The sequence below is a fragment of the Rhea pennata genome, chromosome 27, assembly GCF_028389875.1.
Source record: "Rhea pennata isolate bPtePen1 chromosome 27, bPtePen1.pri, whole genome shotgun sequence".
Taxonomy (NCBI): domain Eukaryota; kingdom Metazoa; phylum Chordata; class Aves; order Rheiformes; family Rheidae; genus Rhea; species Rhea pennata.
In genome coordinates, this window is record NC_084689.1 from 1676374 (window position 1) to 1703437 (window position 27064).

The 27064-nt window shown below is 68.3% G+C and overlaps 1 protein-coding gene and 1 long non-coding RNA gene across 2 annotated transcripts; both read left to right on the top strand.

Moving 5' to 3' along the window:
* The first annotated feature begins 522 nt into the window (after nt 1-522).
* On the top strand, nt 523-17541 carry LOC134151638 (uncharacterized). The gene is made up of 3 exons (XR_009960883.1): nt 523-542; nt 3739-3789; nt 17502-17541. It is a non-coding gene; the product is annotated as an uncharacterized LOC134151638 (long non-coding RNA).
* Nucleotides 17542-20663: 3122 nt separating this feature from the next.
* On the top strand, nt 20664-25485 carry TMEM161A (transmembrane protein 161A). The gene is given in 14 exon segments (XM_062596573.1): nt 20664-20747; nt 21798-21848; nt 21851-21991; nt 22735-22838; nt 22933-23013; nt 23136-23233; nt 23405-23561; nt 23703-23854; nt 23946-24006; nt 24168-24311; nt 24447-24560; nt 24682-24856; nt 24934-25030; nt 25158-25485. Coding segments are annotated over 14 exon segments (1701 nt in total). The 3' UTR covers nt 25400-25485.
* The last annotated feature ends 1579 nt before the right edge of the window (nt 25486-27064 follow it).

A 27064-nucleotide genomic window follows, 5' to 3' on the forward strand; every position in this document is an offset into this window, starting at 1 on the left:
CACAAGCGCAGGGCTAACCTATCCTGCTCCCGACGTGAGGACGTCATGCCTTACGTAGTAAAATATGGAGAGAGCGAGAGAGAGAGAGAGAGAGAGGGAAAAAAAAAAAAAAAAAAAAAAAAAAGCGCATTTTCCCTCCTCTCTCCCATCTCCATTTCCAAAAGGGACAAAATGGATGTTTGGGCAGTATCGCCGCCCCGAGGGGGCCCGGCCACCGCCGCCGCGGGGGTCGGGCTGCCCGGCTGCCCGGGCCGGGGGTGCCGCACGTTAAAGCCCCGGGCAGACGTATCTCTTTAACCCCACGCAAAGGCAACGTGATCGCGGGGGCTCCGCTTCCCAGAGCCCTGCTCCTGGCAGTGCTCTCCGGGAGCCGCAGCCTGGCTCTGCCGCTCCGCATCGCCTCCCCGGGTGGATTTCTCTCGGTTCTGCCTCCGGCCCGGTGCCGCTTGCCCCAGCCCCCGCACTGGTGCCGGTGCCGGTGCCCGGCGGCTGTCGGCGCACGCTGTCGCTAAGTCATTAAGGATGCAGATGTGCGGAGGGAGGTAAATACCCCCCGACTCCCCTTTCCTCTCCGCTTCCCTCTCCTTGCCCCGCAGTGAACTCCCCGCCCGGGGCACCGGGAGCCGCCGGCGCTGCTCGCCGGGGCGGCCGGGCTGCGCTGGCGCCGGCAGCCGCCCCCTCCCCGGGCGGCGCGGCCCGCTCCCCTCCCTCCCCCGGGCAGTTCTCCCAAGTTGGGGGAAGTCCCCAAGGGGGACCCCGAGCCTCCCCCCACCTGGGCCTTTCGAAGGGGGTGGTTGTTTTATTTTATTTTAGATTTTTTTTTTCTGGATTAAAGGCTGCGGTTCGGCCAGCCCGGTGCGAGCGCCGGGGTGGGGGCGAGGAGGGGCCCGAGGCGTGGAAAGCCGCCCTGCCGCCGGCTCCCGCCGCGCCGCGAACAATGGCCACGGGCTCCGTGGGGACAATGCGCGGCGGAGCCGAGCTGCTTGGGCTGCAGGACACGTCCACCACCGCCTCGGCCGCCCCGGGCCCGGCCCCGCCGCCCGGCCGGCCGGGGACCCCCGCTCCCCGGCGGCCGGGGGGAAACGCGTGGCGCGGAGTGTGCGTGTGTGTGTGTGGGGGGGGGGGCGGCACCAAACTTGAGCAAAGTGTCCTGTCCCCCCCCCCGCCGCCCCAACCCGGCTCCGTCCCCTCCTTCCCCGCCGCCCCGAGGAAAGTCCCCGCTTCGGGAGATAAAACGCCCGGCTCCGGGAGGCCGTGGCGGGCTGGGCGCTGCTGCGCCCCGGTCCGCCCCGGCCCCGGGGCTCCCGTGGGGGCTCAACAGGTCGGTGCCGGGGCGGCGGCGGGACCGCGCAGCCCGACGTGCCCCGACGCGCCCGGGTCGCTTTGTGTCCCCCCCGCACCCCCTCTCCGCTGCTTTCCCTTCGCTCCCGCCCCAAGCGCTCCGCTTCCCCCCCCCCTCTCTTGCCAGCTCCCCCCTCCCCCGGCCCTCTTCATTATTTCTGCTATCAGAAGGCAGCCTCCGTGCCCAAACGTTGGCATCTGTAAGACAAACAGCGTGCGATTGTCCGGGAGCCTGGGAACGCGCGGGCGGCGCGGCGCGGGCCGCCGGCGGCCCCTCGCCGGCAGCGCTCCGCTCGCTCAGACGCGATTGTTATGGAAATCGCCTTCCCGCGTGCTGTTGAACTTGATGTTGACTCCTTTTCTTTGGGGCTACATGTCTTCCCGGCCACTTGTTTGTGGGAAAATTTTCTCCGGGGCTACAGTGTGAAATTAATTAATCAGGGCCTCTAGATGGCAATGGGACACAAAAGGGGAGAGCCGGGGGAAACGCTGGCAAACTTACAAAAGCGACCCGGGGTTTATAGCCCGGGGGTCCCGGGCCGGCCGGCCCTGCCCGGGGCCGCCGCCGGAGGTAAGGGGCTCCCGAGGCGCCTCGCCGCGGAGCCGGCTTCGCAGCGAAGTTTCTCTTGTGCGGATATATATATATGTATTTATTTGGGGGGGAAGAGGGTTAGGAGGCTGGAGGAGAGGGGATCTGGGGCTGCTCGGAGATGAAGGGGTCGCCGGTTCGTTATTTTGCTTGTGCGTCTTTTCTAGCCCCCCTCTGATCTTCGCGTAAATGCCATCCGTGCTCCGAGGCTGTATTCCTAGCCGTGGAAATCTAGGATATTTTCCCCACCACAAGGAGACTGATTTCGGCTTCTCTGGAAAAAAAGAAAAAGAAAAAAAAAGAAAACAAAAGAAAAGAAAAAAGAAAAAAAAAAAAGAAAGAAAAAGAAAAAAAAATTCTAAAAAAAAAGTGACGCGGGTTGTTCTTATGCTGAAGCGCCTGCCTCCGCCCGAGCGAGCACGGCGGGGATTTCCGCGCCGTTGTTTTACCGAAAAGGAAAATATCTGCCGTGCGTTGAGGAAAGCATTTGGCCCTCAGTTCGTGTTGGGGTGTTTTTGTTGTTTGATTTCCAGTCACCCTCCTCGGTATTAGTTGCAGGAAGTGCTCTGCGTGCCTCCGACGGGCTTAGGAGCGACATGCCAGGCGAATAAATACAAAATCAGATTTTCTTTTTAAGCACTTTCCAGGGCAGGATAATATTGCTTTTAGAGAGATCAATCTTTGCAAAGCGTCTACAGGGTTTAGGAAGAATATTTCTGCAGGGAAACAGGCCAAAAATATAAACGTCAAAAACCCTCCCAGTCTTTGTTGCCACAACATCTTTGAGTGACAGCAACTGCAGAAATAAAAGAAATTTGAGCGTCTGTTAAACCTTTAGTTTTCGTACACATCGATATTTCCAATCTGGCAGCAATTCAGGCAAATTTGGCTCGAGGTTTGAACCCCTTTTTCCTCGGGATCTAGTCTCCCCTCCTTCCCGCTGCTCTCTCAGTCCGCTTGTGCTGATTCAATTGATCTGCGAAGCGATGTGCAGGGAACGAGTCGTTGTATTTTAAATGCAAATAATTCCCAGCGACAACATTGGAATAAAACTGCAAAAAATGAGAAGAAAAAAAAAAGGAAAAAAAAAGAAAAAAAAGAAAAAGGAAATGAGAAAGAAAGGGGGGGAGAGAGAAATCTCTCCTGGAAAAAGCACGCTGGAAATCAGCTTCCGAGGGGCGCGGGGCTGCGCGGGGAGCCCCGGCGGGCGCGCGGCTCCGCTGCCCGGGGAGGCGGCGGCCGCCCGGTTCGCCCCGGGGCAGCTCCGGCTCCCGGGGCGCGGGGCAGGGCGGACGCGGGGCGGCGGCGGGAGGGCGGCCCGGAGCCGGGCCCCGGCTCCCCGCCGCACCAGAGCCGGGTGAGAGCCCGGGTGGCCCCGGGGGCTGCAGGCCCCGCGCTGCCGCCGCTCGCAGCCCCCCAGCCGGGCACACACTCACACCCACACCCACACACCGGGATGTGGGGCTGCCCCTACGCCAGCGCTGCCGGAGCTGCCTCTGTGTCTCCGGCCGTGTCCTCGGTTCGCCCTCTGGGAAGGGCCGAGGCCCGGCTCTGCCCCCTCGTCTGGGTGGGCGCTGGTCTGGGGAGCGGATGCCCTGCCCGGTGCAGGGAGGCGGCAGCGGCCCCGGCTCGCCGGGCAGCGGCTGCAGCCCTGCCCCGGGCACTGCCCGCCGCCGGGGCACCGGCACCGCCCGCCCCCTTGCAGCGCTGCCAGCCTTGCCGTGAAAGTTGCTCCAAGTTGGAGCGATTGCCGTCGCGTTGGCTGGTTCGCGTTACAGAGATTTTTCTCTCTCTCTTTTCCTCCCCAGGTGAGCTCAGGCGAGGAGCGCTTCCGAGGGATTTGCAGATCTGACGAGAAGGTAATTGCGGAATTTCATTTCTCTTATCAAACGCAGCCCTGAGACGTGCCCGGTGCCGGTTAGCCGGTGTGTGTTATTTGCGGCGGCGAGGAAGGATGCCGCGCCGGCCGCGGTGCAGGTGCCAGGCGGCGAAACCCGCCCGCGGCTGCAGTTTCTGGCGCTGGCGGGAGCGGTGGGGAGTTGCCGGCTTTGCGGGGAGCCGGGCTGGCGGGTCGCTCCCGGAGCACTGGAGCCCCCCGCGCCTTCAAATCCCCTCGGCGAGACGTGCGAAGCGGGCCGGGATGGGCTGCGGGGAGGGCCGGCTCGGCGGGGGCACTGCGGCGGAGACCGCCGGGGCCAGGGGACCCCCGGGCACCCCCGCCGCCGCCGGGCACCCGCAGCCCCGAGCCGAGGCGCCGGCTCCCGGTGCTGTCGCCCCCGCCGCGGCGGCCGGCGGCTCCTGCGGCGAGCGCCGTGCTCGCACCGGAGCCCAACATGGCTGCTGTAGTGAAGGTATTTGATTCACACGAGGGTGTAGGCGAGGGAAAGAGCCGGGGAGAGAGGCGCCGGGGCCGGAGCGGTGCCTCCGAGCGCGGGATGGAGGCGGGCGACGACCCGGGTAAGTGCCGGGGAGGAGCGGGGCCGGCCGGGCCCCATGAGGCCCCCGCCACGGACACGCGTGAGGCGGCCTCCCCTTCCGTGCCACCACTGCCGAGCCTCTCCCCCACCCCCACCCCACCGGCGCCCCAGCCCCGGGGCCGCAGCAGGGCTCCTCGGGCTCAGGGAGCCGTTTGCCGAGGGCAGCGGGGGACCCGCCGGCCGCCGGGGCCGAGGCTGCGGGGCACCCGGCGGGGCCGAACCGGGCCGCAGCGGCGCGCCCGGGCCCTACGCGGCGGCTCTCCGGGTCGGCGAGCGGGCAAGGAGCGAGACCAGCGCGGATGCTGCACCCTGTCCCCGCCGGGTCCCTCAAGCGCTGCTCCGGGGACCCTTCCTGCGGGTCCCCAGGGCGCTCCCGGGCCCTTTCGTCGCCCCGGCGCAGCTCCCGGGCGAAGGTCGTTGTTGGGATTTTACCAATTTCGGGAAGGACCGCGCCGTGCCCGCCTTGGAAAGGAGCCTTTCGCAAACGAAACCCGGCGAGACGGTGAACGGCAGCGGGAGGCGGCGGCCCCCCGGGCCCGCCCGGCCTCGCCGCCGCCGGGCAGCGTGCACGGGAGCGGCGCGGAGCCCGGCGCGGGGCCGCCCCGCCGCCCCCCGGCCCCGGCGCACGGCCAAGGGGGTCTCCCTGTCGCCGCCCCGTCGCATTCGCCCCCGGCCGGACGCTGCCTCGTTCCCCGCCGTTTTCAGCAGGGACATTTCGGAGCCAGGCGCTGAGTGCGGAGGTAACGGCAGCGGCTCGGGGTGTCCGTGTCCACGGGCCGTGCCCGACCCCCGGGGCAACTCGCGGCAGGAGCAGCTCTGCGTGTGTCTGTGTGGTTGGGGGGGGAGCATTCGCGGGGGATAATCTGCTAATTAGGCAAACCGCTGCCTCCGCACCAAAATCTCCCCGTTCCGAACTGTTTGCCCTCTCGCCCTGCACCTGGGCGACAAGAATCGCAACAATAATCATTGTTATTGTTGTTATTGCTGGCGGCTTGCAGAGGGACGGGGCAAGGAGACACAAGGCCGGTCGGCCGGGCCGATGGGCCCGTCGGGCCGAGCCGGACCGAGCCGGACCGGGCCGGGCCGGGGCGCGGCGGCTGCTCCCGGTTCAGCACCACGGAGAGCGCCGGGCCCGGCCGGGGCGGCGGCTCCTCCCGCCCCCCTCCCCCCCCCCCGGGGGTCCCCGCGGCCCCCGGGGGTCTCCGGTGCTGGCGGGCTGGCACCTCCCCATAGCATCGCCCTGCATGGCTTCCACCCCCCTCCCCCAAACAGGATATCCATGTTTATAAAGGCTGGTGGGGGCCGAGGTGGCCGGGACGGTTCCGTGCGCCGTGGCCTCTCCTGTCCTTCCCCAAAGTACTGAGCGCTGTAACCGGGAGCTGCGCCCGCAGCGACCTGTCCCCAGCGCTGCCCGAGCCGTCTGTGGGTCGGTGGGTGCTCACAGACCGAGTGGGGGCCCACAGCCAGCGCAGAAGGCGACAGTCTGGCCCGGGGTGCCGAGCCGGGGGAGCCCGGGAGCCGCGGGCAGCAGGCTCCCCCGGCCCCGGGGGGTGGGTGGGGGGAGCCTAGGGAAGGCGGAGGTCGGAGCCGGGACCGGCGGCTGTCGGTGACGGTGAGGGCGGCCGGGGCCGGTACGGTGCCCGGGCAGCTTGTCGGTTTTGTTTCCCGCAGACCCAAAACGCGGCCGGGGTTTCTCCGGAGCGAGGTGCGACTCGGCCGTCACCGGGGGGACCCCCGCCGTCAGATGGCCCAGTGGGGACAGGGAGGGGGCAAAGCTGCGAGGGTGCGGGGGTGCAGGAGGCTGGGGAGAGCCAGATTGTCCTGCAGCGGGTATATATGTGCGTGCACCAGCGGGTGTGCACGGGTGCGTGTGCAGCGCTATGCACGCACCAGGCTGTGTGTGTGCATCAGTGTGCACACCCCAGTACATGCACGTCAGAGTGTGTGTGCACCGCTGTGCACGCAGCGGGGTGTGCACGCACCGGGCTTCACCTTCCGGTACTTGCACACCGAGTCCAATATGTGTGTGTGTGTGTGTGTGTGTGTGTGTGTGTGTGTGTGTGTGTGTGCAGGCGCGCGCTCCAGGATGGGCACACCAGTGTGCACATTGTGCGTGTGTGTGTGTGTGTCCCCGAGCGTCTGTGCACCACAGCGCGTGTGCACACGGCAGGGCACCGCCGTGCTCCCCGTTGCGTTTCCATCCCGCACCGTTTCCAGCCTAAGGCGTTTCGGGGTGCCCGGGAACGGCCGTTCCCGGGCTCTTGGGCCCCGGGACGGTGCCGCCGGGGCTGCTGCACGGCACGGGCGCGGGTCCCGGAGCGCCGGGCCACGCCGGCCGCACGGGGGGGACGTGGAGCTGCGCCCCGGCCCGGCACTCGACTCCCTCTGAGCCCCGGGGCCCGTCTGTCCCGGGCCAGCCGAGCCCCGAACGTCGCTCCCCGAGGGCAGAGACGAGGCCAGGCCCGTCGGGGGCCCCGCGCCCTCCAGCCCCGGGCCTGCTACTGCCCGAGGGGAGAGTCGTGCCCGGTTTTACTTATAAGCTGGTGCAAATTTTCGCTTTTGCAAAACGCAGCCCATGAGCGGGGGGCGGCAACGAGCAGCCTCGACGGGAGGGTCCAGCCGCCCCCGACCCGCCTCCCACTCACCCCCCCCCCCCCAGCCGGGCCGGCCTTTCCCCCGACCCCCGCCGAGCCCCGCGCCTCGGCCCAGCCCTTCCTCGCCTCAAGCACGTCGGGTTTAAGCCCCAACCTCCCCGGGACAGACCCGGGTCGGAGGAGGGGGGGGGGGCGACTCCGCTATAGCCTTGCCCTCCGGGGTTACCCCCGGGGCACCGCCGCTTCCCCGACGGGGCGGGCCGGCTGCAGCCGGGCTGCGGCGGAGAGGAGCGGGGGGAGCGGCGCCGGCGGGCCGGGAGCCTCCGGCCCTGGGAAAGGGGCCCCGGCCGGGCCGGCCCCCGGGGGCGGCGGCCGTGGCGAATGGCGCTGCCCCCGGGGGGGGGGTGACCCCTGGCCCAGGCAGTCCCAGCGCCGCGCTGGGGCTTTGTCCCCGCCGGGCGCCCCGGCCCTGCCCCCGCCCTCGCCGCCCGCCCTCCGCCGCCGGCTCTGCCGCAACTTTAGCGGCTGGTCCCGGGGGCGCCGGGGAGCGGGGCCGGGGGCTCCCTCCGCCGCCCCGGGCCAGCCCCTTCCCCGCCCGGCGCGGCTCGGAAGGACGCGGCGACCCGGAACCGACGGCGATGCGGGCAGCACCGGCCGCAGCGGAGCGAGCAGGTACGCCTCCCCCCCCCCCCCCGCCCCGGGAGGAGTTTCGCCCTGCCAGGGGCAGGAGCATGGCAGTGCTCTGTGCACAGCCGGAGCCCCCCAGGCCAGGGAGCTGCCCCCGAGCCCGGGACTTTCCCTCCCCGGCGGGGGGGGGGGGCCCTTCGGACCGCTGCTGCAAGGGCCCCCGGGGGGGTGCAGGTTCTCCCCAGCTATAGGGATCCCTCCAGGGGAACAAGTTTCCCTGTGTATTGGGGTCCCCCCCCCTCAGCGATGTGGATCCCCTCCAATACAGGGGTCCCCTCAGGGGTGTGTGTCCCCCTTGGGTCTAAGGGGTCCCCAAGATGATGCAGCCCCCCCCCCCCGGGTTTAGGCACCCGTCCTCTCTCCCCCGACGGTGCAGGGCTGGAGCTGGTGAGCAGGGCCCGGCTCTCCATGCTCCACGGAGCAGGGCGGCGGGAGGAAGAGGAGGAGGAGGGCAGAGCGGAGGCGCCTCGGAAACCCCACAGGGCCCTTTCCGCTGAGCCCTTGCCTTCATCAGCGGGTCTCATGACTCAGCATTTCCGTGCCAGTAATTTACAGTAATTACAAAAGTGGGAGCAGGGCCCGGGGAGGGTCTGGGGGTGAATTTGGGGCTGGGGAGGAGGCAAGTGGCAGGGAAGCAGGGCCTGCTCCTGGGGAGCATCCTGCGCCGGCGCGCCGGGCTGCAATGCAAAGGCATCGCCGTAGGTGCTCGGGTCCAGCTCGGGTCAGAAAACGCGGATTCCCGCTCTCCCGCCGAAAACGTTGGGGGCTTCTTCGCTACCGCCTGTGAGGGGGCGAGGAGAGGCGAAAGGCGGCCGTCGCTCCGCGGGGCCCGCGCGGCTGGCGCACGGCTTGGGCTGGGCAAAGGCGGCAGCGAGCGGCGGGACCGAAGCCTGTTCGTGAAGAATCGGGTTGGTTTTTCTCTTTGGTTATCTAGCTGTATGAGTGTACGTGATATCATAAAGCTAGAGAACCGAATGTAAAAACCGCCTCGCTGCTCTCCGGGACCTGCCTCCGTCGGAGAGCTCCGCGCCCGCCGCGCCGAGCGGGGGCTCGGCAGCCGCCGGCCTCCCCGGCGCTGCCGGCCGCTTTCTAGCGGGGCTGCGAGCCCTTTACGAAGGGAGAGCGACCGAAAGCGAAACGCGCCGTGGCTGCCGAGTGGAAATTTCAGCGGGGTTTTGTCTTTAATCATTTTTATTGAGGCCCAGAGCTAGTGTCTGTGCTTAGGTGGTTATTTCTATTCAAACCTGGGGTTCCTCAGGCTAGCTACAAACCCAGCACCCTTTATTTTATTAATTTTTTATTTTTCTGATGTGGTTTTAATTTTCACATTGACAATTAAGCATGGCTCTACTGGCTGTGCTAGGGATAAATGAAACAGGGCTGGCTTAAAAATAACCCCCAGGAATACTGTTTATAATGAAGTAGAAGGAAAGTTGCTTAAATATATTACCACATGCAAATTATAACGTAGTGCAAGCCTGTTTTCTGGGGCTGGTTTATCTACTGGGAAAGAGGAATAAATCACCGTCGCTAGTCAGTTATTCTGCATCTGCAGAGACGTTGCAGCGTTGTTCCTAGGAGAGGTGGATTTGGGAGCCCAGCACCAGCGGCGCCAGTCCGCCCGCGCTCCGCCGCTCTCCTGCACGCCCGTCTGTCCTGCTTCGGCCTTGCTGGCGCTGCATGCCGGCCGGGGTGCCTCATGCCCGGCGTGCCTCGGCACCGCCAGCTTGTTCTCACCTGGGTCCTCGGCCGCTTCCTCGGGTCCCGGCGGCGGCGAGGGGGCTTCCCGGCGTGGGGCCGTGGCCGGACCGGCGCCGCGGGAGCGCAGCGTGCTGGGCCCGCACCGCATCCGCGCAGCGGCGATGCAGGCGAGGGGAAGGCCGCGAGCGGTGCCGGTGGCGGCACCCAGCTATTTCTGGCGCGCTCACGGGAGGCGAGGAGGGGGATGGCGAAAGTCACGCGCGTGTTCTTGGCCTGTGCAGCGAGGGGGCTGGCTCTGAGCGAGGCCGCGCAGGAGCCCCCGGCCCCGCCGAGAGGCAAAGGGCTCAGCAGCCCTTGCAGGGCGGTTGCATCCAGCACCTTCACCCTCCCCGTTATTTGAGGCATCTGATTCCTAGCTGGTTTGGTGCCAAGCGGCGAGAAGGCAAGAAGCAGCCGCTCCGAATACGAGATGCATACCCGGCCCGCCCCGATCTCGCGCCCCGTGAGCCCTCCCTGCCCTGCACGTCCCGGCCAGAGTTTCCCTTTGCCTGCTGCTGCTGCTCCTCCTATTGCAAGCAGCTGCCGGAGCCGGCGGAGATGGAGGCTCGAGGCACTTTTGGGGCTGGGAGAGGAAGGGCTGCACCTTTCTCGCTTGCTGCAGCTCCTTGGTTCCTTCAGGCAGCGCAGATCCCTTGTCCCAGGAGCCCGTGAGCCCCGGCCCAAAATTAAAATTAGAAAAATAACCCCACGGCCCCTGACACTCCAGAAATGGGAGAGCTGGGGCCGAGCTCAGGGGCTGCCACATTCGGGAAGCTTTTGCTTCCCTCCTGACTACTTGTAAACCATTCAGAAAGAATTTCTTAAAATAGGTTCCACTTTAAGGACTTATCTTCTGAATGCCATTAATTTTCTGGGGTTCGTTAAAAGCAAACTTGGTATCATAGCAACTGAATCTTTTCCAGGAAATCGGCCAATTGGAAAGCGCGTTGTGTGCAACCGAAGGCGAGAGAAAGGAGCCTTTCAGGTTTATTCTCGGGCTTGTGCCTCTGCAAGTGAAGTTTTAATTTCCAGTGTTTTACTCCTTTCAGAATATTTCATCATTTCTCCTGGAAAATGTGCAGGGCGAGGGAAATAATCGCGATGGCAAATATTTGCAAAATCGCCACCGGTTCTTGCGTTCCTGCGTGGGGCAGGGGCGGCTGGAGGTGGCGGCGGCAGCGCGTGGGCTCAGCCTGTGTCCCCGGCCGGCAGGCGCGTGACAGCAGCCCCGGCTAGAAGGATTTAGGCTCGAGACGGGCCGGACCGGTCCCTCCCGGGTTAAAGCCTTCAGGCCCGGCGGTGAGGAGCGATGCCGAGAGCGGGTGGCTCCGGCTGCCCCGGACATCTGAGGCTCCGCAACCGCCCGGCAGGATTGGGGCCGGGAAGCAAAGAGGAAGTTAATCCCCGTCTCATTTCCCTGGCTTGCCTGAAGAAACGGTCATTATTTCCCCTTTAATCCCATCTCTTGCCTCTTTTCCATTAGGCCGTAAGCTGCAATCTCGATCCCTGGGGATGTTGGGCTGAGGATAATCCCGGGCCCGGGCGGCTCGCCGGGGCGCCCGTCCCGGCCGGGCTGGGGGCAGCGGGAGGGTGCTCGGCCCCGGCCGGGCTCGCTTCGTGCGCCGCCTCTCCTCGCTGTGCTCCCTGCCAGCTCCAGAGCCAGGGCTGCTTTCCTGTTAATCCCAATTCCCCATCCCCGGGAGAAGAGGGTCTCCGTGGTGGTGGCGGCGTCTCGCCGCTCGGTCCCGGCGCTGCTCCCTCCTCCCGCTCGCCAGCTGGAGAGCAAAAGTAGATGATTTTCCAACTCGGCTTTGTACTTGATAGCAGGGAGAAGAAAAAGTCATTTATGATAAAAAGTATCACTTAAATAGACAGAAAGGGCAAAAGCCCCAGACAAAAACATATCCCTGAGCAAGAGAAAATGAAAAACACTGATGTGTTTAACTTTAGGCCATTTAAAAATAACCATTGAACAGGCAACAGTAAATAACAGTTCCTTCCAATCAGGGACGTGTCAGTGCCGCCGCCGAGCTCCCGTTCAGTCCCCCAGCGCTGGCCGAGGACGGCCCGGCCGGCTCTTTAGCTGCTAATTTTTATAGATGTCAGGCTGAAGTCTCCGACTGGGATAAATCAGCCGCCGGAGGTGGAGGGAGCGCTATGAGCATCGCTCAGCCGCCCCCCTCCTGCGAGGGCCGCCGCGGCCTCGGCGCGGGCGCCTGGACGCCTGGGCCTGCTGCCCAGCCCCGCTGCCCACCGCAGGGGCTCGTCCCCGCTCCGGCTGCCCGTCCGTGCCCCGGTGGCCGCGGGCGCGGGGAGGACCCGCCGCGCGGGAGCGGGTTGACAGTGTGCGGAGCCGACAGCTTGATGTGACGCGCTGAAGCCACCTTTTTTTTTTTTCATAGAGAAATTATTATTTACAGTTTAATATCTTCGTGTTTCTATGGAAACCCCATGGCTGCACTGGGCGGAGGAGCCAAAACCAGCTGGGGAAATGGCAATATCTGGAAGCGAGCGAGGCGGCGCACGGAGCGGGGTGTGCGCCCGGCCCCGGCAGCGGTGGCCACAACTTTTCCCCTTCCCAGAGCCCCCCAAATCCCCCCCACTGCAGAAACCCTGCGTGGAAAACTCTCCGCTGGAGCAATGGAGACGGGCGAGCCGGAGCAGGGTGCCCGCGTGCGCGCCGCCCCGAATGTAGGTCGCGCACATACGTGCGCTGGCACACACGTGTGTTGCCTTCAAAGCGCGCCGGCTCGTCCCGGGGGCTGCCGAGCCGCTCGGCACCCGGCAGCGGCCTTTCCGCGGCGCTCGCGGGGCCGGGGGAGCCGGCGGAGGGTCCCGCGGCGGGCGCCGGCGCTCGTGCGGGAGCGGAGACCTTCTCCCGCCGATGCCCGGCGGCAGGGTCTTGCTCGCGGCGCGGCGCAGGGGAGGTGCGCGGGAGCCCCGCGTCTGTCGGAAAGGATCCGTCAGCGCCGTGGGGAAAGGTCAGCGGGAAGCGCGCGCCGCTCCGCAGCGGAGAGGGGCCCGCGTCCTCCCTCTGCCCGCCCGTCCATCCGTCTGTCCAACACCAAGCAAAGCCTCCCTCCCCCACCCCCCAAAAAATAGCAGGTTATTAGCTTAAAAAATCACCAGCTCTCCCACAAATCCAAACTGCGGCTTTCTCTGCATTTGCTTTTTGGTTTCTGAGCCTTTGGGGGATGACAGTTTTTTTATGCCCTTCTCCACAACCGTGCGAAACACTGATACATTTTTAAGGAAAAGCGCGCTCCTGGGGCCGGGCCTCGGCGCGTGGCGCTGCCCGGCGAGGCTTGCGGGGAGCCCGGCTGGCCGGGGCGGTGCACGCGGCCGCGCGGCGGCTCGAGGCCGAGCCCCGCTCCGCCCTGCAGCTCCGCCGCGCGCGGCCCTGGCAGCTCCGTTCGGCGCCGGAGCACCGACCTTCTCTGCCGTGATTCCCCGGGAAACCAGGCAGAGGCTGCTCCTAGCAAGGCTGCTTATGGCTTTTGATAGATCTCGGGTTTCCACCGAGTCAGAAGACAATTTGCTGGAAACCCACAGGTTTGGCGTTAGGGGAAAAGGGGCTGGGGGGGGCGGGATGAGCTCAGGTCTGGCGTCCGTGGGGGGAGCGGAGCAGCAAGGGCCCTTGGCCGCTGCGCGCTTCCCATCGCCCCACCGGCCACCTCGCCAGCGCCAGCCTCTCGGCGTGGGCCCTGGGGAAGAAATCCTGCTTTGCTGCAGCGTGGAAACGTGGGAAGAGGCGTGCGTGCACACACGCATGTGTGCACACATGCACACACGCGTGCATGCACACACACATGCACGCACACAAACATGCATGCACACACGTGCTTGCACACACGAGCACACGTGCAGGTGCATGCACACACACACACGCGCGTGTGCAGGTGCATGCACACACACGTGTGCACGCCCGGGCTCACGCACATGCGTACGCGGCCGGCGGCGCGGGCTCGGCGGCGGCCTCGGGGCGCGGCGGCCGGTGCGGCCGGGAGCGGGGCCGGCTGCTCCGGGAGACGGGCCGAGCGGCATTTCAATGCGACCCGGGCGGGAACAAAGCGGCCTGGTTTTGAGGACGGTGAAAGGGGGGTTTGCGGCGGAGCTGAAAGGGCGGCGGGGGAGGAGGGCAGCCGGCAGCCCCTCCATTAGCTCAGTGCAGCCGCGAGAACAGCTGTGAAAGGAGCCCGGGCCTTTTTCCCACGCCCAGAGGAGCGGAGCGAGGGAAGGAGCCCTCCCGGCGAGGTCACAGCCCGTCGCTAATATATACACAGGCTGTGCCCTCATTCACGGCACCCCGGCGCACGTTTGCTTAAGGCGCACACACTAATTTTGCACACACACGCACACACCCCGGGCAGCCCAGCCAGCCCCACGGCGGGCCAGGCCCCCCCAGCCCTCCGCGCACCCTGGGCCAGCCGGGTCCCCCCCCCACCCCCGGACACGGGGGTCTCGCCGGAGCCCGGCGCGCTCGCGGGCTGCATCGCCGGGGCGATGCCCAGCGCCCGCAGGTGGGACCCCCCCCTCCTCCCGCCCCGATCCCGCTCATGCGTGTGAACTGTCCTGGTTCGCACCCGGCTCTTTACGGGGCCAAACTAAACCCCTGCGGCGAGCCCGCAGTTCGCAGCACGGCGGGCCGAAGCGGCTCGGAGAGCTGCAGGCTGCCGGGCGGGCGCCCTCCGCCGGGACCGCTGCGAGGGGGGAGGCGGCGGCACGGAGCAGGGCTCTGCGGCTGGAAAACCCGCCCCAGCGGCCCCGCGTGCCGCCGGCCCCCCCCACAGCCGGGACAGGCATCTGCCCAGGGCCAGGCACCGGCTAAATCGGGCGGTGTTTATTCCCCGGCCCGGGCTCGGTGCACGAGCTCATTTTAAAGCGTTCTGCCTTAAATTACAGCCTAATAAATCAATACCCACTTAGCGCCGCAAGCGGGTGGGAGCAGTTTGCTCAAAGAAGTCAAGTCGCCGCGGCGGCGCTCGGGCCCGGCGGAGGGAGGGGATCCCGGCAGGGCCGCCAGCACCTCTGACTTTTCCCGGGCAGGCACTCGCCTTCCCCCCCGGGCTGCCCTCGGCCCCTGGCACGGTGCCCTCCAGCCTCCTCCTCCTCCTCCTCCTCCTCCTCGCCCCGGAGCGGGGCTGGCAGCGGGGCCGGCGAGCTGGGAAAAGCTGCTCAGCTGCCGCCAGCCCTTGGTGCATCCATCCTGTCCCGTCCCATCCTGTCCCATCCCATCACTTCCCTATTGGCCTTATTCTGCACCGGCTCCGGCCGCGGCTGTCGCCCGGCCGCTCCCACCCAGCTGTCTCCGACGGCGTTGGGGACCCTCGTCCGCCCCCGATGCTGCGTTTGGGCCCGGCCCCCCCGGCCCCGTCTCCGCTCCCGGCCCCGACGCCCGGTGCCAGCCCACGCAAAGCGCTCGGGCTCCCCTTTCCGGGCACCCCGCTCCTTTCGAGCCGAGAGGATTTGCTCAGAGGCGAAGCCCAAATGTGCGGCCGTTGTTTATTTATCGCCCCGTTATGTATTATTCATTCGTTTAAGAGCGTACGGCAGCGGGGCTCGATCCATGGAAAATCCCGTGGAACGGGAGGCAATCGTCCTGCCCGCACCGCACGGCCCGCTCCGTGCCCACCTTGGCAGGATATCGCCCTGTAACCTCCTTATTTTACCTTTTCCCCAGCCTTTTGCAGAGGAAAAGCCCCCCCTGCCCTGCTGCCGCCGCGGGGCCGGGGGGTGGCGGCGGCCGACGAAGCGGGGTGGCGAGAGGCAGGGCGTCGGGGCGCCCGGCCCTCGGGCACGGCGCGGCTGAGAGGCGCCCGAGCGGGGCCGCGGGAGCCCCGGCGCGGAGCCGTGCCGGTCCGAGCCGCCGCGGCGAGCGCGACACGCTGGGGGGGGGGGCCAGGACGGGACCGTCCCCTTCTTCCCCCTCCCCGAGCCCACTCGCCCTCCGCTCCGCTCCGTCCACCCCCCCCCCCGGTGCTATTCCTGGTGGGAAACCGTGGATTCGGTCTCCTTTCAGCCCCTCCTGGCAGCCCGTTTTGGGATGCAGCAGGGAAGCGGCCCGGGCTCCGGAAATGCCCTGGGAGCAAGAACGCATCCTCCGGAGCTGGACAAGGGGAAAAGGGCCGCCCGCTTCCCGCGGCACGGCGTGGCATGGCACGGCACGGCATGGCGCGGTGCAGTACGGCACGGCACAGCATGGCACGGCACGGCACGGCATGGCACAGCACGGCACAGCACGGCACGGCACGGCGGAGCTATCCAAAACCTTAGGAAACCAACTCCCACCTTTCCCAAGGGCGGCTTTCCCGGGGCCGAGCCCTGCTGCGCGGCACGGCCGCGGCGTCCCCGGGAGCCTCGGCTCTCGGAGGTGGCACCGGGCCCCCGACGCCACCGACCCGCGTCCGGGGCCCCGGCGCTCCGACCAGCGCCGCGTCGGGCCCGTTTCCACCGCCCGGCCGCAGCACCCCGTCCCCCCCCCCCCGCCCTTCCCCGTCCCGTCCCCCCCCCGTGATGCCACATTAATTAGGGCGGTAAAGAGGGGCCGGGCGCCCGGTGCTGCCCCGCGCCAGGCGGGTGCCGCCGGCAGCTGCTCGGCGCCGCCGGCACCGCGCCGCGCGCTAAGATGGCCGGCGGCCCCGAAATGGTGCTGAGCATGAGACGCCATCTGCGAGGCCGGTCCCACGCCCGGCCTGGCCTTTTTATGCAAAAGGCGAATTAATTAGATTTGAATATGGTAATTAAGCCGCACACACCCCCCTCCCAGCCCCCCCCCCCGGCCGGTGCTATTAGCTCGGCTCTTTTCTCCGGGCTTTCTTCTCGCCCGCTCCCCCGCCGCCCCTTAACCCTTCCCGGGCGCTGCTCCCGCATCCTAATGAAGCGCCGGGCGCGGAGGTGCCACCGGCTCCCCGTGGCCCCTCGGCCGCGCTCCCCCCTCCAGCCCCGTCTCCCAAGAGCCGCGCTGCGGCCGGCGCCGGGGCGGGCGCTGGGCTCCCCTCGGCCCGGCCGGGCTGCGGCTGCAGAGCCGGGCAGCTCCGGCAAGCCGGGATCTGGGCCGGAACGGCTACGTATATTCCCAGGAACGCACCGGTGTGCACACACACGCGCACATCTCTGTGCACACGTACACACACACGTATTTTTTCAGCTACCTCATGAAGCGAAGGGGCGGGCGGGGGAGAACCCGCGAGAGCTCGCCAGAAACGGCCCCGGGGACCCTCCGAGGAAGCTGGCGAGAGCTCAGACGAGCCGCCGCGAAGCAGCCGCGCGCCTGCGAGAGCGGCATTTCGGGTGCAGCTTTCAGTTGTGCGGGCGGGCTGCTCCCCGCCGTGAATAAGGCAAAAAACCGAGACTTTGTAAGTGCACATGCACACATACACGCATGTGTAACACGCGTGTAACGCACGAGGCGCGCAGTGCGCGCGGCGCGAGCCTAACGCAAGCTGGCACCCGGCTGACCTACATAGCCGGGCGCCCGCGCCGAGCCCCCGCTGCGGGCCGGCTCCCCCCCGGCCACCCGCCGCGGGAGGCTGCAACCCGCCGGCGGCAGCGCGGAGCTGCCGCGGGGAAATCCCTTTAGGTTTTTTATCCCCTTAAATATAATTAAGGGCAATTGTAACTTAAAAATCGGCACCTGGGAGGTGATGCTGCCCCAGGGAGAGAGGCGTCAGCACCCGGCTTGGGCTGTCCCCAAAACGCCGGGGTCCATGCCAGGCCCTCGGGCCCTGGTTCTTCCTGTGACCTTATGACCATGCTGCTTGCATGCAAATAATAATAATAATAATAATAATAATAATAATAATAATAATAATAATAAGGGATAGATGTGCCGGTAGGAAATGCTCTCCCCCCCAGCTCTGAACTGGGAGGAGAGAGGGGAAAGGAGGAGGATGGAGCGAGCGCAGAAATTACAGGGACAATTAGCAAGAGGCCAAGCTGCCGTTCGCGCTGCCCGTCAGCGTGAGCCGCTGCTCGCCCGCGGCGGGAGAGGGCTGCGGGCGCCGCGGGGCACGGTGCAGCGGGGCGCAAACCCGCCGCCGCGCCACAGACCTCGGGTTTCCATTTGCCTTCCAGGATTTCCCCCTTCCTTCCCCGTCATCCCCCATCTCCTCCTGCGCTTTGCAAGCTGCTCCGTCTCCGCGGCGTTTCCCTGCGCGCACCCCCGGCAAGGGCGACGGTGAGAAATCCGCGGCCGGGGCCACCGGGAAGATGCTCCACGGTGCGAAGCACGGAGGAAACCCAGCGCGGCGGCCCAGCGCGCATCCGGCTCGGCGTCCTTCCAGCTCCGGGATCGAGCGGCCCCGAAGGAGGATTTTCGTCCGCCCGTCGGCACCACCGGGTCCCTGTGAGCGAGGCTGGCTGCTGCCGAACGGGCTCTTGGGGTTATCGGAAAATCACGTCGAAGCTGGAGAAGGACCCGCTGGGCACGTTCATCCCGCGGGCTGCGCAGAGCTGCTCCCTGCGGCGTTTCCCAAAGTGCTCCGGAGTCCAGCGAAGCAGCCATGAAATACAGCTTCGGTGGGGATTTAGAGCCACTGGAGATGTGTTTTCCATTGGGAAAAATGAGCTAGCACCAGTATCTGGGCCGGAGCATCTGTTTTGGGGATGTTTGGTGGATTTTTTCCCCCCTGCTAAGAAGTGAGCCGGCCTCCGTGCCGTGCTCCCGCTCGCTTCGCCTCCGAGTCGCCCCGGAGTCATTCCCGCCCCACGAGCCGGTGCTCTCAGCCGGTCGGGAGCAGCGTCGGGCTCAGCGGACCGGCTTCCACGTAGCTTCAGCGTTTACGTGCTCAGAGGCAGCGGGAGAAACGCTGCCCTAATCTCACCGTCGGGACTGAAGCTCCCTCTTGCTGAGCGGGACGAAGGGTTGTTCACCCGCTCGCACGTCTAGGGCGAAGAGAAATTAAATAAAATAAATCAGCAACACCTCCCCCTCCGTGCCGGCTGCGGGCCATCGCGAGGGTGGGAAAAGCCAGAAGGGTTCTTGCATCTATTTGTCACAGTTTTTAAAATTCACCATTTTTTTTTGATTTTTTTTTTTTTTTTTAAGAGAAGGAAGTTCGGAGCGCTGCAGCCGCTCCCTGGCGTTATCCCAGGCTGCGAACGCTCCCCGAGGCGCAGTCCCGGCTCCGGCACCGCGCGCCAACGGCCTCGAGAGCAGCATCTCTCCGGGCAGGGGGTTCCCGAGTGCCCCCGATCTCGCCGGCGGGAGGAGCCCGGCTCGGCGGCCGCGCGGGAAGGTGGCTGCGGAGCCGGTGCCAGGCCGACACGCGGGTTCGAGCGTTTTACTACCTCCTGGGCAATCCCTTAGCAACCCCCGTTTCCATGGCAAAGAGCAGAGGGCCGCGGCGGCGGCGGGGTGCTGCGAGCGGCGCTGCCCCCGGGCCGCATCCCCGTCCCCGTCCAAACTTAAAGGCTTCTTTTTTCTTTTAAATTCTCAAAAACTCCCAGCGGCACCCTGCTTCGGGGGCGGCATTTTGAAGGAAAGGGGTTTAATTCTGATAGATTGGTCCTAGGCGGAAATCCAGCCACTTCGGAGCCACGGCAGGTTCCCAGGGCTGCAGCGTGCGGGGCCGAGCGGCTCTGGGGACGGCTCTGCTCCGAGGAATTGCCCGGCGTCCTGGTTTCCCAGCCCGTGGCGAGCTGGAAACCCCAAGAGCTGCGTTTCCGCGGGCCCGGCAGAGCCGGCGTTTGCGTTCGTGGTTGCATTTGGGGCCGTTTGAGCCGCCGCCGGAGCTCTCTGCCTGCAGAGGACGGAGCCGGGCTCACCGGAGCGGTGCTGGGAGCCGCTTCAGCGCCCCGGCGCCGGAGGACCCCCCCCCCCGCTCGTAAACACCCTTATTCTCCGTTATTGTCATTTAAGCGCAATGTTTTTGCCCTGGCTGGTGCCTTTCGAAGTCTCCGGGTGCCAAGACGAGGGTCGCCGGCGCTGCCGCCGGGAGCCGAGTTTATCCCCGAGCCGCAGCCAGCCCCAGGGAGGGGAGTCTCCGGCGCCGTCCCCCCCCACCCCGGGCACGAGGCTGCCTCGAGGCCGGGCGCCGGCGCGCTGCCGGCAGCACGTCCCCCCCCCTCGGTGGGCTCCGCCGTGGCCCCTCGCCCTCTTTCTCCCGCGGTTTTCCAGGGAACTGGGAGCCGCCCGCGCGCGCGCGCTGGGCCCATTCTCCCGTCCGCCTGCTTTCCAGCCTGGGGCTTCCCGGGTCTCCGGCGGCGCCCGCGGAGGCTCCTCCGGGGGCCGAGCCCCGCTGCGGGCGGGCGGGCGGCAGCCCCCGGCCCCGAGGCGGCCGCGGCGCGGGAGCGTGGCACTTCGTTATGCTAACCGGGGGGGGGGGGGCTGCATACGGGGGGGACGTGTCGGAGAGGTCTGAAGAGCAAGGAGTTCACAGGCCCTCTGCCTTTGTCATGCTAAAAGTGCAACGCAGAAAATACATACGGGCAGCTGCTCAATGGGCTGTGAAATACGAGCGGCTTCGCCGGCGGCGGCGGAGCAGCGCGGCGCGATGCAACGCGGCCGGCACAAAGCCGGGCGCCGCCGCCGCCGCCTTTGTGCGGCACGGGGAGACCTCGCCGGGCCGGGGCGCCGGGGCTGCCGGGCGGCAGGTGCCGGCGGGGCGGGCGGCTCCGGGGCTCCCGCCGCCGCGGCTCCCCCTTGGCCGACGCCGGTTCGGGAAGGGCGGCGGGAGGACGGGGACGCTGCCAAACGGAGCCCCCCGGGGAGGGCAGCCGGGCCCGGGATGCTCCTGCGTCCGGCCTCTTCTTTTCCTCTTTTTTTTTTTTTTTGGCTTGGCGGAGCAGAAACGCGACGCCGTCGGGGGCCGCGATGCTCCCCGGGCCTTCGCACTCGTCGTGCCGGGCGCGGAAAATGGGCTGGGAGCACCAGCCACGGCTCCGGCGTCCCCCAGGGTCACGGAGCCCCCAGGGCCGCTCCGACGCCCGGGAACGCCGGGCCAGAGTCTCCGGGCTGCATCCGAGGGCTGCCGGTCCCTGAGCCGTGGCCATGCCCGAGCCGAGCTGTGCCGCGCTCCGAGCGCCCGGCAGCACCCGGCTCCCATGAGGCCCCAGCCGAGGCAGGAATGGGATCGGGGCGTCCCCACTGCAACCTGCTGCCTTCGCCTAAACCTCGGCTCCCTCCCCAAAATCCTGTCGGCGCCGCGGGCGGCACCGGCCCAAAGGAGCCGCCAAGCGCGGGGGCACATGGCTCCGCCGGAGCCCTGTGGATTTCCCGGCCGTGGCATCGCCCAAATGGCCCAGGTCCCGCTGCCCCGGAGGCGCCGGGTGGATTTGGGCCCCGTGCGGAGGAGCGAGAGGCTCCGGCGCTGGGCGAGGGTCTGGCCCGTGCTGGGACGAAGCAGGGCTCAAATGCACCCTCTACCCGGGAGGACGGCGGCGCCCGGAGCCCGGGCAGCACCTCCCTAAATCCCGGCGGGCGGGAGGCAGCTGGAGCCCCCGGGCAGGAGCCGACGGCGGGGGTGGGCTCGCTCGCGGGGCCCGGCGTCCCCGGGGGCGACGCTGCGCCCCCCTGGCCCCGGGGCATCCCAGCCCGCCGGGGCACGGGCGGAAGCGACATCTAGCGGGAAGCATCCCGTCGCCCGGGAGAACGATTTCCATGGCAACGCCTCTGAGCTGGACCGGGCCGGGGGAGGCCGGCAGCGCCCGGGACCCGCCAGCGGGAGCTCTCCTGGCCTGGAGAGTGGGGGCTGCTCTTTTCCCCGAAAAGCAGGCGTTTCGCTAACTTTTTCCCCCGGGCACCCACAGCAGGCGATGGGAGAGGACGCAGGTATCCGAGCCCCAGGATGCCCCCGGTCACCCCCCGGATCCCTCCCGCTCGGCACGAAACCCGCTTCCCCAGCGCCACCCGCGCGAGCCGTTCCAGGCGGGTCGAGCTGCCTCCAGCCTGCGGTTTGTGCGCTGCTCTGCACAGGGGCTGCTGGGCGCCCCGAGCTGCGCCCTGGCCGGGCCGCGCTGCCGCCTCCCGCCGAGCCCCAGGCCCCGGCTCGCCCCGCCGCAGGGCGGCAGCAGTCCCGCAACGGCTCTCTCGGACGCGGTGCACGGGGCTGCCTGCCTTGTTCATGTGGAAGGCAGGGTACTGAAGATCCTCGGGCCACCAGGCGGGTGCAAATACGTGTGCACACACACAAGATGCGTGTACCTACATAAATAAATATATAAAATTCATATAGATATAAAAAAATTTACAGATATATCTATGCATATTTATATATACACAGACACACACATGCTGTTATTTAAGGTTGCCCCCATGTGCCCTGCAAGAGACGCGTGCCCCCCTCCCCGGCAGCACGGTAGGGCCACGCCAGCCTCGCGGCGCCGACGGGGCTCGAACCCGGGACTCCCGGGGCTGCGGAGGGACTACAGCTCCCAGGAGGCAGCGCGCGGGGAAGCCGGGAGTCGCCGGCCACCCCGCCCCTCTTCCCGATTCCGCCTCACCATTGGTCAAGGAGCTGTCAATCACCGTCAGAGCGGCTGCGGATTGGCCAGCGTTGGGAGCGGTGCGGCGGGCGGCGGCGGGCAGGGCTTCCTGCGGCCGCCTTTGCGCTGAGCCCGGCATGGTGAGCGCGGGCGCCGGGGCCGGGGCCGCCCGGAGGAATGCGTGCGCGGGCTGCTCCGGGGAGGGCTGCATGTCCGCGGGTGCAAGCCCAGGCTGCCCTCGGGGGACGGGGTGGTGTGTTCTTAGGGGTGCTTGCCCAAGAGGTGCATGCCTGGGGGTGCAAGCCCAGGCTGTAGTCTGGGGGTGCATTGCAAGGGGCTGTCCCGGGAGGAGGGTGCATGCCCAAGAGGTGCATGCCCAGGTTGTCTGGGGGGAGTGCGTGCCCGGGGGTGCATGCCCAGGCTGTCTTGGAGGGGTGCATACTTAGAGGTGCATGCCCAGGCTGTAGTCTGGGGGTGCATTGCAAGGGGCTGTCCCGGGAGGGGGGTGCATGCCCAAGAGGTGCATGCCCAGGTTGTCTGGGGGGAGTGCGTGCCCGGGGGTGCATGCCCACGCTGTAGTCTGGGGGTGCACTGCAAGGGGCTGTCCCCGGGGGGGTGCATGCCCGAGGGGTGCATGCCCAGGTTATCTGGGGGGAGTGCCTGCCCGAGGGGTCTATGCCCAGCCTGTCCTGAGTGGGGGGTGCCTGGCCAGGAGCCCACGCCCAGGGGTTGTGGCCTGGGCTGTCCCGGTGCAGGAGCAAGGGGAGGCCGGACAGCCCCGGTGCTGCAGGCCTGTGGAGGGAGGGGGGAGGAATCTTACCGGTTTAGGGGCTCCAGGGAGCCGGGTGCCTCCGGGCTGCCCCTGAGGGTGCCCCCGGCGCAGGCGGTGATGGGGGTGCAGGTGGTGGTGAGCCTGCTGGCAGCGAGCGTCATGCAGAAGATGGCCCCGCACTACTCCTTCGCGCGCTGGCTGCTCTGCAACGGCAGGTAACGCCGCCCGCCGCCCCGCGCCCTGCGCCGGGCCCTTCCCTGGGGCCTGGGGGCCGCGCCGGCCCCGCTGACGCCGCCGTCTTCCGCGCAGCCTGCACCGCTACAGGCACCCGTCGGACGAGGAGCTGTGCGCCCTGGCGGGCAAGCAGCGGCCCAGGGCCAAGCGCGACAGGTCGGCTCGCGCCCGCGGGCTGGCAGCGGGGAGCGGCGCGAGCGCCCGCCCGCGCCGCGGGGCACCAGCCGGCCCCTTCCCCGCGGCGTCCCGGCCGCCCTGAGCCGCCGCCGCTCTTGCAGGAGGGCGAACGGCGCGGCGGACGACAAGCCGCTCTCGGTGCCCCGGGACATCGACCTGCGCCTGGACACCAGCCCCATCACCGCCGTGGACGCGCTTGGTGACACCCCCGTGGCGCCTCGGCTCCGGCACCCCCTTCCTCCCCCCCTGGCTCTCCCTCCGGGATCGCCCTCGCGGCCCGGCACCCGGCGCGGAGCAGCCCCGGCGCCCGCGGGCCGGGGCAGCCGGGAGCCCCCCGCGGCGCGGTGACGCTCCCTCTCTGCCGCCCCAGTGCTGCGCTATTTCCTGGAGTACCAGTGGTTCGTGGACTTCGCGCTCTACTCCACCGCGGTGTACGTCTTCACCGAAGGCTACTACTGCCTGGCGGAGCCCCCGAAGGAGACGAACATCGGGGTGCTCTGGTGCCTGCTGACGGTCGTCTTCTCCGTGTATCCTTCTGCCGGCGGGGACGGAGGAGCAGCCCCGTCCCGGCCACGCTCGGCTATCCCGCGCGCCGCGGCGGCCGCGCGTCCCCGCGCCGGGGCGTCCCGCAGCCGCTGCTTTCCTTGACGGCCGCCCTTCGGCCGCAGCAAGGTCTTCCTCACGGTGATGCGCCACTACTTCCGCTCCGAGGAGGGGGGCGAGCGCTCCGTCTGCCTCACCTTCGCCTTCTTCTTCCTCCTCCTCGCCATGGTGGCCCTGGTCGTCCGCGAGGACTACCTGGAGTTCGGGCTCGAGCCCGGTGAGTGCCGGCGTGGGGGGGGGGGGGGGGGGCTGCGGCGGGCCGGGAGCCCCCGCGGGCGCCGCGGCTCACGGCCGCCCGCTCCCCGCAGGGCTGGCCAGCGTCAGCAGCAGCCTGGAGAGCGCCCTGAAGCCGCTGGGCTGGGACTGGACGTAAGCCGGCGGCCGGCGCGGGGCGGTGGGTGCCCGGGAGGTTTTGCAAGAGCCGGGGCCAGGAAGGGGGCACGCGTTGCACCCCCCCCCCGTGGCACCCATCGGACAGGTGCCCACGGCCGGGGTCCGCCTGCCGCACCCCCCCCCCCCGCTCTCCGCAGGCTCCCCCTCGCCAAGCTGGCCTTCAAGCTGGGGCTGGCGGCCCTCTGCTCCTTCCTGGGCGCCTGCCTGACCTTCCCGGGGCTGCGCCTGGCCCAGACGCACCTCGACGCTCTCCGGATGGCGGCCGACAAGCCCCTGGCGCAGTTGGGTGATGCCGGCGGCGCGGTTCGGCACAGCGCGGCGAGCAGGGAGGGCGGCCGGGGTGGCAGCGGGGAAGGGGGGGGGGGCTCAGAGGGTCCCGCGCCGCTCGCCACCGTCGCTGACGGCTCCCGTCGCAGGCTCCTGCTCCACGCCAGCTTCCTGGCGCCCGTCGTCGTGGTCGTGATGTGGATCAAGCCCATCGCCCGGGACCTGGTGCTCCACGCACCCGCGGGCAAGCAGGCGGCGCAGATGTAAGCGGGTCCCCGGGGCGGGAGGGGGCGAGAAGGGGGTCCCCGCTCCGAGGGGGCTCGGGGGTGCCTGTGCCGCAGCCCCCTCCCTCCGCTGCAGCCCCTCTGCTTCCTCCCGGCGCAGCACGTCCGACTCTGCCTACAACACCGCGCGGCTCTGGACCGTCGTGGGCCTCTGCCTGCTGCGCCTGGCCGTCACCCGCCGCCACCTCCAGGCCTACCTGGGCCTGGCCGAGCGCTGGGTGGAGCGGATGCGGCGGGAAGCAGGGCGCATCCCGGTCCTGGAGATCCAGCGGCAGGTGCGGGCACGGCCCGGCCCCGGGCGGGAGCGGGGCGGCGTGGCCCCGGCTCAGCCGCGCCGCCCGTCTCCCCGCAGGTCGCGAGGATTTACTGCTACGTGGCCGTGGTCAGCCTGCAGTACCTGGGGCCGGTGGTGCTCACCCTGCACTGCGCGCTGCTCCTCAAAACGCTGGGTGAGGGGCAGCGCGAGGCGGGCGCCCGGGACCGGCGAGCGTGCCGGGACTCAGCGGGGCCGGGGCCGGGGCCGATCCCCCCCCCGGCCCCGCGTGCGCGCTCGAGCCCGCCACCTCCGTCCCGCAGGGAACCACTCGTGGGGGCTGTACCCGGAGCCCGGCCCCGCGGCAGCGCCGGCCCCGCACCGGCCCGCGGCCGGGGAGGACGTGCAGGCTGCCGTGGAGCGCATCACCGGCGCGCTGGGCGGCATCTTCACGCCGCTCTTCTTCCGCGGACTCTTCGCCTTCCTCACCTGGTGGGTGGCCGCCTGCCAGGTCGTCACCAGCCTCTTCGGCCTCTACTTCCACCGGTACCTGGCGGCCTCCTGACGTCGGGGCGGCCGGGACGCGTCTCGGGGCGCCGGCGGCGCCGTGTCGGCGTGGCCGGGGACGGCCGGGTGCAGCGGAGCCGGCTCGCCCGCGCCCGAGGACGGTCTTGCTCTCAGCCCGCTGCGTTTTGCACATCCGGGGACGAAGGGGCCGGCGTGGGCGCCGCCACCCCCGGGCCTCCCCCCCCCCCCCCCCGCGCCTGCCGGCGCTCACCGCCGTGCCTGCGCTCGCCCCGGCAGCTCCCCCTCGCCTCCCTCCGGCCTCCGTGCCCGCCGGCGGCTCCGAGGGGCGAGGGCCGCCCGCTCCGGCGCCGCGCCGAGCCCCTCCGGCTGCGCGTTCCCGGGGAGCCGCGGCCGCAGGCGCCGCGTGCTCGGCCCGGAGCGCGTCCCGGCGGGGCAGAGCGGCCCCCCAGCTCGCCTCTCCTCGGGGACGCAGAGGACGGATGCTCTGGCTGGCGCTTGCCTCCCCTGCCTGAGGGCGGGGGGATTTTCGGCGGGTCGCAGCCTGGGGGCTGCTCTGCTGCTTCGTGTGAAAGCCTCAGCCCAGCAGCCTTGGCTACGGGCTGTTTTAGAAATAAAGAAGTGACTTGCGGTGCGTTTGCTGCTCCAAACCCCGCTGCTCTGTTTGCACCTTGCTGCCCCGAAGCCCTCCCGCAGCTCGGGCCGGAGCTGCCGTGCTGGGGGGGGGGGGGGGGGGGGGGGCCGGAGAGCAGCGCGGCCCCGAGGGCTCGGGCGCGGGCTCGGGGCGAGGACGCGCGCCCGCAGGAGCGCGGCAGCCCGGCCCCGGCCCCGGCCCCGCTGCAGCGGGGATCGCGGCGGCTGGCGCGCTGCTCCAGCGCGGGGAACGCCGCCTCGCCGCGGCCGTCGTCGCTGCTGGGGCCGTGGCGCCGCTGAGCTCCTCCTCGCTGTGCCGTGGGTGCCTGAAACAGGATTAGCTGGTGTGGGCTGCTCGGAGAAAGGGAGAGGGGCTCCGATCCTGTTTGATTGCCTCGTAATGGTCTTAATTCCCCCTTGCGAGGGGAAGCGATGAGAAGGCAGAAAAAGCCCAGAAGGACACCAATAAAAGCTCAGAGCAAGGAGGGACTGCAGCTCCAGCAGCACCGCCACCCAGGGCTGGGTGGAAAGGCGCAAGGAAGAGGAGCCTCCCCCAAAGCGAGGGTGCAGAGAGGCTCGTTCCAGCCTGCGCGGCCCCGTTTAAAAGCCAGTCCAGGGACCCTGACGGCTCATTTACCCGATTTGCCTCAAGCGCGCGGAGGAGGCGGCCGGGCCCGAGCGCCCGGGAGGCGCCGGCAGCAGGCGGCGGTTGCTAGGGCCGGGGCTGGCAGCGCTCAGACCCGCAGACGGTTCCTCCCTGGAGATCTGCCCAGACCTGACCCTCTCAGGCTGGGACCACGACAGACAGACTAGCCGGGAGCAGCAGACAGATCCACAGGCACCGGAGTTGGGCGACATCAAATCAAGTGAGAGATCTTCCCATCTTCCTCTCCCCATAATTATTTCACCCTTTATTTTGCATAAATACCCTTCAAGTCCTACGGGCTTTGCTCCCCAAAGGGCCCCACTCAGGCCCCCAGCGGAGAGGGGAGCAGCTGGGAGCACGGGGCTGTTCTGTGCTGCACAGGCTGGATTCAGGCTCCGCGGGCACCAGGAGCGTCTGCGGTGCCCC